This window comes from Myxocyprinus asiaticus, chromosome 2 (assembly GCF_019703515.2).
Source record: "Myxocyprinus asiaticus isolate MX2 ecotype Aquarium Trade chromosome 2, UBuf_Myxa_2, whole genome shotgun sequence".
Classification (NCBI taxonomy): Eukaryota; Metazoa; Chordata; class Actinopteri; order Cypriniformes; family Catostomidae; genus Myxocyprinus; species Myxocyprinus asiaticus.
Window position 1 is genome coordinate 59,748,593 of NC_059345.1, and position 13,680 is coordinate 59,762,272.

The 13,680-nt window shown below is 37.3% G+C and overlaps 1 protein-coding gene across 1 annotated transcript in view; it reads right to left on the reverse strand.

The window, feature by feature from the left end:
* LOC127449925 (uncharacterized) overlaps window positions 1-13,680 on the reverse strand; it is a 99,370-nt gene that overhangs the window by 79,184 nt on the left and 6,506 nt on the right. The window contains exon 2 of the mRNA XM_051713552.1: window positions 12,781-13,083. Coding sequence (XP_051569512.1) covers window positions 12,781-13,083 — 303 coding nt within the window. The remainder of the gene's footprint in view (window positions 1-12,780; window positions 13,084-13,680) is intronic.

Consider the following 13,680-nt stretch of genomic DNA (forward strand, 5'->3'; position numbering starts at 1 on the left):
CAGGGGACATTCTAACATTCTAATCATTACTTCTTTATCATTTTAGTCACATTTTAGCTTTTTAGTCCATGTCTTCCATAAAATACATGTCCTGAAATTGCATATACAGTATTACATTGCATATACTGTATATACACAGGTTGAAGTCATTAAAACACATTTTTAACCACTCCACAGATTTAATATTAGCAAACTATAGTTTTGGCAAGTGGAAAATTCCAGAAAATGATGTCAAGTCTTTAGACAATTAGCCAGTTAGCTTCTGATAGGAGATGTACTGAATTGGAGGTGTACCTGTGGATGTATTTTAAGGCCTACCTTCAAACTCAGTGCTTCTTTGCTTGACATCATGGGAAAAATCTAAAGAAATCAGCCAAGACCTCTGAAATGGACCTCCACAAGTCTGGTTCATCCTTGGGAGCAATTTCCAAATGCCTGAAGGTAACACGTTCATCTGTACAAACAATAGTATGCAAGTATAAACACTATGGGACCACATAGCCATCATACCACTCAGGAAGGAGGTCTCCTAGAGATGAAAGTAGTTTGGTGTGAAAAGTGCAAATCAATCCCAGAATAACAGCAAAGGACCTTGTGAAGATGCTGGAGGAAACGGGTAGACAAGTATCTATATCCACAGTAAAATTAGTCCTTTATCGACATAACCTTAAAGGTTGTTTATCAAGGAAGACGCCTCTGCTCCAAAACTGCCATAAAAAAACCAGACTACAGTTTGCAAGTGCACATGGGGACAAAGATCTTACTTTTTGGAGAAATGTCCTCTGGTCTGATGAAACAAAAATCAAACTGTTTCGCCATTATGATCATCATTATGTTTGGAGGAAAAAGTGTGAGGCCTGCAAGCCGAAGAACACCATCCTAACTGTGAAGCATGGGGTGGCAGCAGCATGTTGTGGGGGTGCTTTGTTGCAGGAGGGACTGGTGCACTTCACAAAATAGATGGCATCATGAGGAAGGAAAATTATGTGGATATATTGAAGCAACATCTCAAGACATCAGCCAGGAAGTTAAATCTCGGTCAAAAATGGGTCTTCCAAATGGACAATGACACCAAGCATACCTCCAAAGTTGTGGCAAAATGGCTCGAGGACAACAATGTCAAGGTATTGGAGTGGCCATCACAAAGCCCTGACCTTAATCCAATAGAAAATTTGTGGGCAGAACTGAAAAAGCGTGTTTGAGCAAGGAGTCCTTCAAACCTGACTCAGTTACTCCAGTTCTGTCTGGAGGAATGGGCCAAAATTCCAGCAACTTATTGTGAGAAGGTTGTGGTAGGCTACCCAAAACATCTGGCTCATTAAACAATTTAAAGGCAATGCTACCAAATACAAACAAAGTGTATATAAACTTCTGACCCACTGGAAATGTGATTATTATTTATTAATAAATTATTCTCTCTACTATTATTCTGACATTTCACATTCTTAAAATAGTGATCCTATCTGACCTAAGACAGGGAATGTATTCTACGATTAAATGTCAGGAATTGTGAAAAATTTAGTTTAAATGTATTTGGCTAAGGTGTATGTAAACTTCTGACTTGTGTGGCGGGTGTTTGAATGTTCGCGAACAGTATACCGTTGCTCGGCTGTTTAGAACTTTTTACCCCTGAACAAAGAACAAAGCAGACCTTCTCCGTAAGTATATCGGGGCCTTTTGTTTTCACTGTTATGCCGATGTTACCCAACGTTATATTTCTTTGAAACCTGATGAAATTTCACATTTCTCCAAGTTAGCAGAATGTATCAATGATATCCAAGATTGGATGGATAGAAATTTCTTTCTACTCAATTCTGACATCTAATGTAAACAGTGTTTCCTCTAGGATTTTTTTCAGCAGCATTGCTGTTGTGCATGCGTCCTCAAGCCTGCAACGCCAGACCCGTTAACGCGTATTTAAAACAGGGGTGTCAAACTCAATTTCAGCCTGGGCCTATGGTATATTTTCATTTAATCATTTAGTATGTAACTATATGAAGTGATTATAGTGTGTTTTATGCATATAAATTGAAATAGTTATGCTTTTGCTAGTGTGAAACAAAATATAATAGTTAGGCACTATGCAGCTAGAAAAAGCATTATGTTTATGGTATTGTAATCACGAGTTCAAATGGAACATCCTGTTTTTGAGCAAACGACAAATGTCTCTTTATTATAAAGAGCATGCTCCTTATTATCTGATCATATGACAAACTTGGAGTAATATAGAATGTATACAAATGCATCCTAAAAGATATTTTGCTGATATCACATGGAAATCTGCTGAGGAGAAAATCACGTAACATATTAATAAACAAAGGAAATATATATAAGTACATCCTATATAAGCCTATCATAAAGTAAGGGGGGGGGGGCAGAAGACAAGAACTTCTCCCTCGGCCGGGTGGTACGAATAAAAAGTTTTGGAATCAGAACTTTGTCTCCAGAAATCTTTGACCCGACTGCACTTCGATTGCTGTTTTGAAGAAATCTACCAAACATCTACACATAATTCAGTGGTGTCAGAAGTGGGATTGGTTCAGGAGCAGGGTGAAGGATGTCACATCGGGACAGCAGTTGGCGAGCTATATACAAACGAGTGGCCACTCTGAGGTAAGCACTTTTGCTTTTATTATAAGAGTTTGTGTTGGCTCACTACAATGTCTGCCCGTAGTGGTAAGATCATTCTTTTTTTTTGGGGGGGGGTTTCCCCTGTTTCTCCCAATTTGGAATGCCCAATTCCCAATGCGCTCTAAGTCCTCGTGGTCGCATAGTGATTCGCCTCAGTCCGGGTGGCGGAGGACGAATCCCAGTTGCCTCCGCGTCTGAGACAGTCAACCCGCGCATCTTATCACGTGGCTTGTTGAGCGCGTTGCCATGGAGACATAGCGCGTGTGGAGGCTTCACGCCATCCACCGCGGCAACCACGCTCAATTCACCACGCGCCCCACCGAGAACAAACCACATTATATCGACCACGAGGAGGTTACCCATGTGACTCTACCCTCCCTAGCAACCGGGCCAATTTGGTTGCTTACGAGACCTGGCTGGAGTCACTCAGCACGCCCTGGGATTCGAACTAGCGACCTAGTGAACTCCAGGGGTGGTAGCCAGCGTATTTTACCACTGAGCTACCCAGGCCCCTCACGGTAAGATCATTCTTAAAAAGGCTTCTCCAAATTAAATAACAGACAGTTTCTGATTCCAAAAGCACTGACTTGCATGCAAAAAAAATTTGTTTTACTGTTAAGTGGGCCTTGATGGATAACAGTGAATATTTAAGATAAATTAATGTGTAGAAAGTCCTATGGATACCGCTCTATTACGTAGCGATAAGAGGGCTGCACGGGTAGGCAGAAATCCTAATAATACTGCTTTAGTCATGTCGAGGAAGAGAATCGGCGAGAAGGGCTGCTTATTAGGTCGCCTATGAGAGGTGATAGAATACTTGTGCTTTAGAAGTTTATTGTAAATGAACGCTCTGTTTATGAAGGCCTTGTGTTTGTAAGAAGTGTGAACATTTCTGTGTTTGTGAGAGTATCTGTATCTGTTTGAAAGAGTGTGTAGTGCGACTGTGTATGAAAGTGTATGATTGAGTATAAACAATGAGCCTTTATCCAAGGACAAAGTGTGAATGAATGAGCCCAGTAGAGGGACTGCAATGTATGATGAGTCCTTAAAAATGAAACGGGAACACGAAAAAAGTGCGTATGTTTTATGAGCCCTATCAATAATGGGACAGGTGTGAATCAAATGTCACATGAGCCCTAAAAATAAAGGGACATGATGGAGTAAATGTTGTCTAATAAAGAAGGTTTGTCTTTTATATGTTGAATGAATGTTGGGAATGAAAGCCTGTCTCTTGTGAAAATTTGGAAAGGAATTTTCTTTGTTAACACAGAGAAAACTAAAAACGTTCAGAGATATTGGCTTTGTAGGTTGTTTGGTCATTCTTCAAATTGCAGAATTTGTGATCCAGATAGAGAGACTCAACCTTTGCTGCGTAACTAATGAGGAGTATATATGTAATTTACAGAAAAGAAAATCTATTTAGGCCTATTCTCAACCTTCCATCAATATATTAGGTAGAAGAGATCTGACCATTAGAGGCAGAGAGGGCACTTAAAAATATTCTGGTTGTATGATAGTGGAGTTAGTAACAATGATATAAAAATATATATGGAAGGGTTAATGTAATACAGTATAAATTGACAATAGGAAAAATAATAAAAACGGTGAGGCAACACAGCTGTGACTCTAAATGTGCATGAAAGCAAAAGTTAACTCTTAGCTGGCTGGACAAAATTTAGCCTTGTGCTGTTCTTTTCATGCTAAGAAGGAAGTGTGAAATAAGATTAACAAAACTGAGAGAGAGCAGCTGTTGTGATTGTTGGACACGTTCCAGATCATAACTCCTAAAACTAGACTGTAGCATAGAAACTTATTTGACTTTATACAGAGAAGTTATACAATCAAGTGGTATATCTGTGCTTAGAGTTAAAGTACATACGTATCATATCATCCCTAGTCAGGAGCATCTCTATGATGCCTTAAAATTCTCTCTAAAATGGCAGTTCACTGGCCACTGAAACAGAGCGATAGTACATCAGACTTCACAGCAACAAACCAAGCCATGCATATTTTCATCCATCACTCAAATTTAGACAACATATCCACTGCAAGGTGTGTGCAAACAAATTATCAAAATGTTTCTATTTAAAAGATAATTAAGCCTAGACATTTGGGCTGCAACAGTCTTTTACTCTTTCACACTCTCTCTCTCTCTCTATACACTGGCGGCCAAAGGTTTGGAATAATGTACAGATTTTTCTGTTTCGGAAGAAAATTGGTACTTTAATTCACCAAAGTAGCATTCAACTGATCACAAAGTATAGTCAGGACATTACTGATGTAAAAACAGCACCATCACTATTTGAAAAGTCATTTTTGATCAAAACTAGACAGGCCCCATTTCCAGCAGCCATCACTCCAACACCTTATCCTTGAGTAATCATGCTAAATTGCTAATTTGGTACTAGAAAATCACTTGCCATTATATCAAACACAGCTTTAAGATATTTTGTTCGTTAAATGAAGCTTAACATTGTCTTTGTGTTTGTTTTTTGAGTTGCCACAGTATGCAATAGACTGGCATGTCTTAAGATCAATATTAGGTCAAAAATGGCAAAAAAGAAACAGCTTTCTCTAGAAACTCGTCAGTCAATAATTGTTTTGAGGAATGAAAGCCACACAATGCTTGAAATTGCCAAAAAACTGAAGATTTCATACAAAGGTGTACACTACAGTCTTCAAAGACAAAAGACAACTGGCTCTAACAAGGACAGAAAGAGAAGAGGAAGGCCAGATGTACAACTAAACAAGAGGATATGTACATCAGAGTCTCTAGTTTGAGAAATAGACACCTCACATGTCCTCGGCTGACAGCTTCATTGAATTCTACCTGCTCAACACCAGTTTTATGTACAACGGTAAAGAGAAGACTCAGAGGAACAAGCCTTATGGGAAGAATTGCAAAAGAAAAAGCCACTTTTGAACAGAAAAACAAAAAGAAAATGTTAGAGTGGGCAAAGAAACACAGACATTGGACAACAGATAATTGGAAAAGAGTGATATGGATCTTAACCCCATTGAGCTTTTGTGGGATCAGATAGATTGTAAGGTGCGTGAAGTGCCCGACAAAACAGCCACATCTATGGCAAGTGCTACAGGAAGCGTGGGGTGAAATGTCATCCAAGTATCTGGAAAAACTGACAGCTGGAATGCCAAGGATCTGCAAAGCGGTCATTGCTGCACATGAAGGATTTTTTGATGAGAACTCTTTGAAGTAGTTTAAGAAGTTCTGACATTTTTTTTCACATTTTTTTCACGTTATTAATGTCCTGACTATACATTGTGATCAGTTAAATGCCACTTTGGTGAATAAAAGTACCAATTTTTTTCCATAAGAGCAAAATCTGTACATTATTCCAAACTTTTGGTCGCCAGTGTATATATTTGCTCCGTTATCTCTTATTAACAAGAAACCTTATCCAACTCTCTTTAATCTGCCAAAATAATATTGTCTAATTATTTTGTTATTGGATTATCTTAACAGGTCATAATAATTAGTATATTTGCTTTTCCTCATTAAAACATAAAAGCTAAGCTAATTGTAGGGTCCTATGATTTCCGTGATGAGGAACACACAGACAAAATCGTGGAATCCAGTCATAAAACCGGAATTAACTATTAAATATGGAATGACACAATTTGACATATTTGGGATAAAATGTATTAATGCTCAATTAATCAAATTAAAAGAGTGATATGTCCTAGTGTGATAATTAAACCACAAAAGACTGAGATTTAATTAAATAAAAAGTCCATGTGCTGCTGGGCTTTGAAGGGAATGTTTGAAGCCGGACACTCATACACTGATAACACCTAATCATAAGCGTAAGCATCATGCTGCGCTGGGTTTATAATAGATTACAGACAGCGGAGCACACTTTAAGATTGAACTGCACAGCACATGCAGACTATATATTAATTTGCAGCCTTTTGCTGTTTAATAAGTACATTTAAGACACATACAGAACTGCATATCCTGAAGGTGTGAAGCTGTTGTCAAAAATATTCAAACTCAAATAGCTTCATTCAGCTTTCCACCAAAATAAAAGCTCAATTAAACAAGAAATTGAAGAAACTGCTACAGAAATATACTACTACTGTATAATAAAATGTAATATTCAATGTAGTTATAAATAATAATAAAATAATCACATGATATTTAGCCTAAGCAATATCTCACTAACAAGAATGCTGATGTAATTCATTTTTAATCAATGATTTCATTAATTCTGTGACACTCTGATGTGCAGTAGGAGTGGGTAAAAAATCTTGATTTTCCAATGCATCACAATTTTAGTTTGAACGATCTCGATATCGATTCTTAAATCCCAAGATCAATCTTTCACTCTGTGCGCAACCCTCTACTACGAGGAAATCGCTCGCATTAGCAACCAAATTTCACGCTATGCGACTAAAATGTATATTGGCAACTACAGGTCGACCGATATATCGGTTTTGCAGATTAATCGGCACTGACAACAGATTTCTGTAACTATCGGTTATCGGCAAATATTCACACCGATAGTTTTTTCCCGTTACGTCCGGTGCTGGAGTGACTGGGAAAGGTCCGCTGTCGTTATACAGTACGAGAGCGGCCTCTAGAGGGGAAATAAAAACTCACTTCACTGATGCCTTGTGGTGTTTGTTTTGATACATGAGACTACACTCTGCATGGAGCGTAACACTTCAGTTGCGGATTTAAAACATGTATACAGTACACTACAGTACACATTGTCATATCATTATAAAGTAATTAATTTGTTGACTAGATGCTGCATTAGTAGAGAACAGCAGTATGCAGACAATGCTAATAGGATGCTAATATTAAAGCGAGCCTCAAGTGGTTAAACAATGTGACAAAAATACACAAATCCTACCCAAATGTTTAAATGTCACGATTGTTACCATCTATTTGCATTAGTTTATATCCAGCTGGTCACGTTTATGCATTCATTAGCCAGCTAAGTTGCATATTTAAAGCTAGTAACGTGAGAAAGCAAATTAATATCTTCATGCAGTCGAGAGAAACATATAAACAAACGTATCTGAAAAATAATAACCAAAAGTACAGATCTCGATAATTAAACGCATCTGATTTCAATTCAATTTTCTTATCCTCACAGTAATATGATGACTTCAGATCGATCACATTCTTGCACTAAAAACGGCTAGACACAGTGCAACAAATACAGTTTAACAGAAAGCAGGCATGTCTCAATGTTTAAGTTTGTTTTTTTATTAGACACAGCATCTAAAAAAACAGCACACCGGCACGAGACGCTGAATAAACAAAAACAACGAGAAACATAGACGTTAGTCTAGCGCGTTCACATAGATAAACAAATGGATGGTTGCAAAAGCGTTCGGTGTGAACAGCCCCTTACAGTTGATGGAGGTCTTTGGCCATTGCGTCTTGCTCTCTTATAAGCGTTTCTCAGATTAAGCAATGAGTTTTTTTAAATGCTTTGTCAGGAAAGGAGTTCAACTTGGATATGTGTGTCTCCAGATCCTCGCGTTTGGTTCCAGTCTGTTGTGTTCCATCTGTTTGAAAAGCCCCTGGGCTGGGCTCATATTCTGAGCCACTTCATCTCTGAGTTCAGCCAAATACCACTGCTATCTGTGAATATTGCTACTCTACATACAACTGTACTGAATAAAAAACAATGTGGTATTTCACTGTTATTATGAAGCTTGGGTCTGGAGTAGTAGGAATCAGCGCAAGTCTAACACCACATGAACTGTATATTGAAGCATTTTCCCCCCTCATTTTACTTTTGACTTAACATTTGAGAATATGGACAGACTAAAACTTATTTTATGCACATTAGTTGAAAATGAAATGCTCTTTTTTTTAACAGCCAGGATAGGAATGTTCTATGCAATAATATAATGGTGCTGAATGGTTTATGTATTTATAGCACCCTCTTGTGGACTAAGGAAACAACGTCAATTTAAAAATCAGCTGACTTTAAAATTTGAATATTAGTACACACATATATATATATATATATATATATATATATATATATATATATATATATAATATTTAAATATTTAATTTTAAAAAAAGTACAATACTTTTTCATGGTTAAGTCAGTACTGTTTATTTTGTAATAAAGTTCAGCACTATTTTACTTAGTCATTTTTTCATTCAGTATCAATTTTAAAAACTATCGGTTGATTAATCCTTTATCGGCAGGTACTGCCCAACTTAGATATTGTATCGGTAAAACCCACTATCGGTCAACCTCTATTGGCAACCAGCTGGTAAATGTTTAGATTTCACTTACCAGTGATTGTATAGCATAGTGGTGTAGTACTCAGCAGCGAGATCCTTTCACTTCGTGTTGAGAGTAAAAGCTGTTCCGTGTAATGTATGAATGTCCAAAGACGAGATCCATGTGACCCCTTTGTCAATGAATAATTTCTCTTTCTGTTCTGACTGTAGAAGTCAGTTGTTAATCAAAAACAACTAAAATAAAACATTTAATTCTAATCACACGTAGGACAGATGAGATAAATCCGTTCGAGTTTCTCTCGTTAACATCTGCTTATTTACAGACACCGTTTAGAGCAGTGTTTCCCAACCTTTTTTCTGCCACGGCACACTTTTTACAACTAAAAATTCTACAGCACACCACTATCCCACATAGGCTAACCATCATCAATATTTTTCCTTTTCAAGAACTTGTCCATGTTTTCTGTCCGTCTTAGTAGCGTGTTTACTTGTAATGTTTGAAATTCGGTGCTGTGTGAGGTCACAGGTGGCAAGAGCGCTAAATGGGTAATGAAAAAACAACAAATTTGCTTCTTTTCTAATTTATAGATTTGTTCTTGAAATGCCACAACAAATTACAGGGATGCAAACTCATGAGGGGTGAAAAAGACAATCACTGGTCCATGAAAAAATTTTCTAGTGATTTTTTTTTTAAAGCTAAAAGCATCAATTCCAGCTATTTTTGTGATTCAAGTTTATTCAAGTTTACAATTGTGCAGAATTAGTTGCAAAATAAAGAGTATTTTGGTGAGGCTTGCTTCTGTTTCACAAATTTGTTACATTTTTTCCAATTCAGTGTTTTTTGACCATGGGTGCACTTTAACTGATTAGTTCAGTGACCCCATCTGGAAATGTCACTAGGTGGCGACAAATGAGCGTCTTATGTGCTATGAGTGAGTCAATGAATCATTTTGAGTCGTTCATGGCCGAAATTTACCAAGAGACTTTATAGCGTTTAAGCATTAAAAGAACAAATCAGATCTGTAGTCTTCCTTCAGTCTGAACATTATTTTTCATCCAAAAAGACAACAATTATAGTCTAATAATAGTGAGTTTCAATAACGTCCTTACCTTCTCCTTTATTAAAACTTGCATGGCTACAAATCTACTGACTTCAGAATAAGAATTATAAACACAGCAGATCTACGGTATCATTTTCCTACAGTAGCCTATTTAAACAGCTGAGGATGGCTTTTATCAGAAAAGACCACAATAATAGACAAATAATAATAATTTTGAGTTTCAATAATGTTCTTTCGTCATTGTAAAGCACATTTCACATGAGTTGAGTCGTGAACGCCAGCATCAAGCGCCACATTGCCCTCCACATGACAAGAGATGCAGAAAGCGTCACAGAGGGGCGATTTTACGAGTTTGCCACGTAAAAAAGCGGGAGGTGTGTGCAATAAACATGGAAAACATGTATTTGGAAGACAGAAAAAAGCTTGCAGTTGCTTTGATAGCAGAAAGTAATAAAAGGACTCGTTTATGTTTAGGTCTACGCGTTTTCTTGTTGAATTTAAATTAGTTCAATAACTGGGGTCTCTGATATTCGTAAACGATAAGGTAAGGAGAAATTATGAGACATTCAATGTCTCTTCACAAATTTGGACAGTTTTTAAATATTTCTTGTTGCTTAGTACTCTCAAAGACATTATTGGTGGAGCAAAAACGTGTGTGTGTGAAAAACACTTTGGTGTAAAGTGGCGTCACTTCATAGACTTCAATGTAATTTGCAGTGCTGATGCGAGTCATGTGAAAGACCCTTAACGCGTATAAATATCAGTCACTTTTGCACATTAATCATTGCTCTTCACAATCACAAAAGTGACCGATTGTGGTTTCAAAACGGCGAATTTCTCCGAATGGTGAGGAGTTTGGATCCCTGAAATTTTTTTTTTTTTTTTTTCATGCATTTATTTTGTGGAATTTGATGATTTTCCACGGCACACCTGACACTAATGTGACTCGGCACAGTGGTTGGGAGACACCGGTTTAGAGAAATGCCGTCTTTCTTAAAGAGACAGTATTTGTTTTTAACGCGTGTTAAACAAATCATTGTAAATAGTACAAATTATGTTATTACACAAACATGTAACAAATATATATATATATATATATATATATATATATATATATATATATATATATATATATAAAATAATTGCAATATATAGATCTGTTCAGCTTGTAGTCCAAAACCCCAAAAGAGAACTCATCATGGGTTCCCTAGGGATTTTCATAATGGGGTTTTTGAACTTTTGAGAAAAATAAGGTCTGTGGTAAACATTACTTGACAATACATGGCTGTTTTGTTCTACAACATAAATTACACTCAAACGTGAAAAAAATCAAATGTGAATTTAAGCCGTATTGAATCATACTTTTTTTTTTTTTTTTTTTTTAAACACAACGGCTTCAAAATTAACATTTGAGGCATGACTGTGTGTATTTATGTTGTACAACAAAAAGTCCACGTATCTTCAAGTAATGTCTACCACAGACCTTATTTCTCTCATAAGTTCAAAAACCCCATAGGGAAATCCAGAGGGAACCCATGACGAATTAGACTTCTTGGTTTGCCTACAAATTGACGTCACAGCTGAACAGCTCTATCATCATATTTATTAACTGAATACAGGGATTTGTTCATTTTTAAAAGCTAAAATGTGACAAATGATACACTAATAAAATATATTATTAAAATTATTATTTTTGTAATGTACCTAGCTAGAAGGTCCCCTGTATAGTTAACAGCATTAGCTGAGAGAAAATTTTCATCTGCAAGCAAGAGACATTCTAACTGAAATACACCCAAATTAATCTATATCGAATAGGAAACAACAGCTTGTGAATCGGAATTGAATCTACAAATCTGCATCAATACTCAGCCCTACTGTGCAGCACTGTATTCTACAAAAAATTAATAACTCCAATATTATGTTTTGGATTGTGCTGTGAGGACCTGAACTTCATTTGATCAAAATAATTAAAACAAATTTATTTTATAGTAATGGTCTGTTGAAAAATAAATATTTTGATTTTCCTTTGATTAAAAATCTATTAATCCATTTGAATTAGACCGTTTATAATAAAAAATTTAATTAATCTTTAAAACATGGAATTTGGGAAAAAATAAATTGAAGTTCCTCCATGGACCAAAATCTCACTTATCTATATGAGGCCAGTTCTTATTAGACTAAAAGGGTTGATTCATAGTTCAGACAGTGGTATAATCAAATATTGACTTAGGCCACTGAAGTGAAATAGAGAACATTAAAGAGGATCTGAGAGTGCCGACAGTGCAGAGCATGAAAGGCCCATACTTGGATGTGTAGAATGATGGCCTATCAATAAAGATGCCCTTGTCATTTGTAGGACCACATAGAATCTGTGCATGCAGAACTCAGATTTAAAAAAAAAAAAAAAAAAAAAGTATAATATCTTAAAAACCTTTTGATCTAAATGTCTACACTTACATGCTTCAAATTAGTTTGCAGACAAATACAAATGTCCAGAATACATTGACATTCTTTTAAAAGCACCACAGGATGCGCTACATAAAGCTGGTTGAGAGATAATGCCCAGAGTGTGCAGAGTTGTAATAGGCAAGGAGTGGCTACTAAGAAGACGCTAAAATACTAGATACATTTATTGGTCACTGCATAGGCTAATTCCCAAACTAACATGTGTGTTTTTGATGGCTTAACTATTATTCTTAAACGTGGAGAATATAAATAACGAATGAGTAGGTGTGTCCAAATTTTTACTGGTACTGTATCAGCATGAAAAGTGTGAAAACACCCGGACAACAGGCCAAGCGGGCTGGTCATGGTGGTTAAATACAGAAACACCTGTTCGAAGACACTCACTTGTTCCTAAGAACCTGCCAGGCCGCTTCAATATCCGCGTACAGGTTCTTCTCGAACGGTCCCCGTCGGCGCGCAGCGGACGAACATGCAACCGACCCGGTTTCCGCGGCCGGTTCGAGTGACGAGCACCTCGACGGCGTCGAGCTCGCGCTGCGAGTACTGCCAGTGGGCGCGTTCGGTGAGGTGCAGGCTGGACGCGCCGTTCGCGTCCGTGTGGACGGAATACGTTGGCTCCGGCGGCAAAAACGCAAGTTTGGCCGCGATGCGACTCGGACAGGGTGGGCAGCAGAAGAGCCAGCACAACTCGCCGAGAGAGAAGCTGTTCATTCTCGGGCCTTGCTCGGGCATGGAGGCCGGTTGATTTGTAAAACGTTAACGGTTGATTCTGGGCTTGTGTGGGTTTGTATTGTTTTTTTTATTTATTTTTTTTATTTTTTATTTTTTAAATCGCGAAAAATATGCGAACTGTTTCGAGGATGCTAGCAAAGTCTTGCTAAGTGGTTTCGGTTTTGTAGTGGTTTGACAGATCAATTCAGTCACTAGCTTTTAGTTTTTAACATTTTAAAAACGATATGTTCCAATCCTCTGCTAATGCATCACGGAGACCAGTTGAAAGTGTTTAAAAACGATCATTTAGACTCCACACTCAACGTCAAGCTAGTCGTCCACACAATGTAAGCAACCATTGCTCCTTCTAAGACTGCCCAAATATGGGCTTTTTCCGGTAATGACGGATATCCGGCTTCCGCTGTCTAACAGTGACGTCAAGAGCTTTTCCTTGGACTGGCTGCAGGAGAACCAGAATGTTGCTTCTTTTTAGGGACTTGGTAATGTTGTGTAGTAGACTATATATAGACTATGGACTTGGTAGTGTTGTGTTGACTATAGATAATATAATAT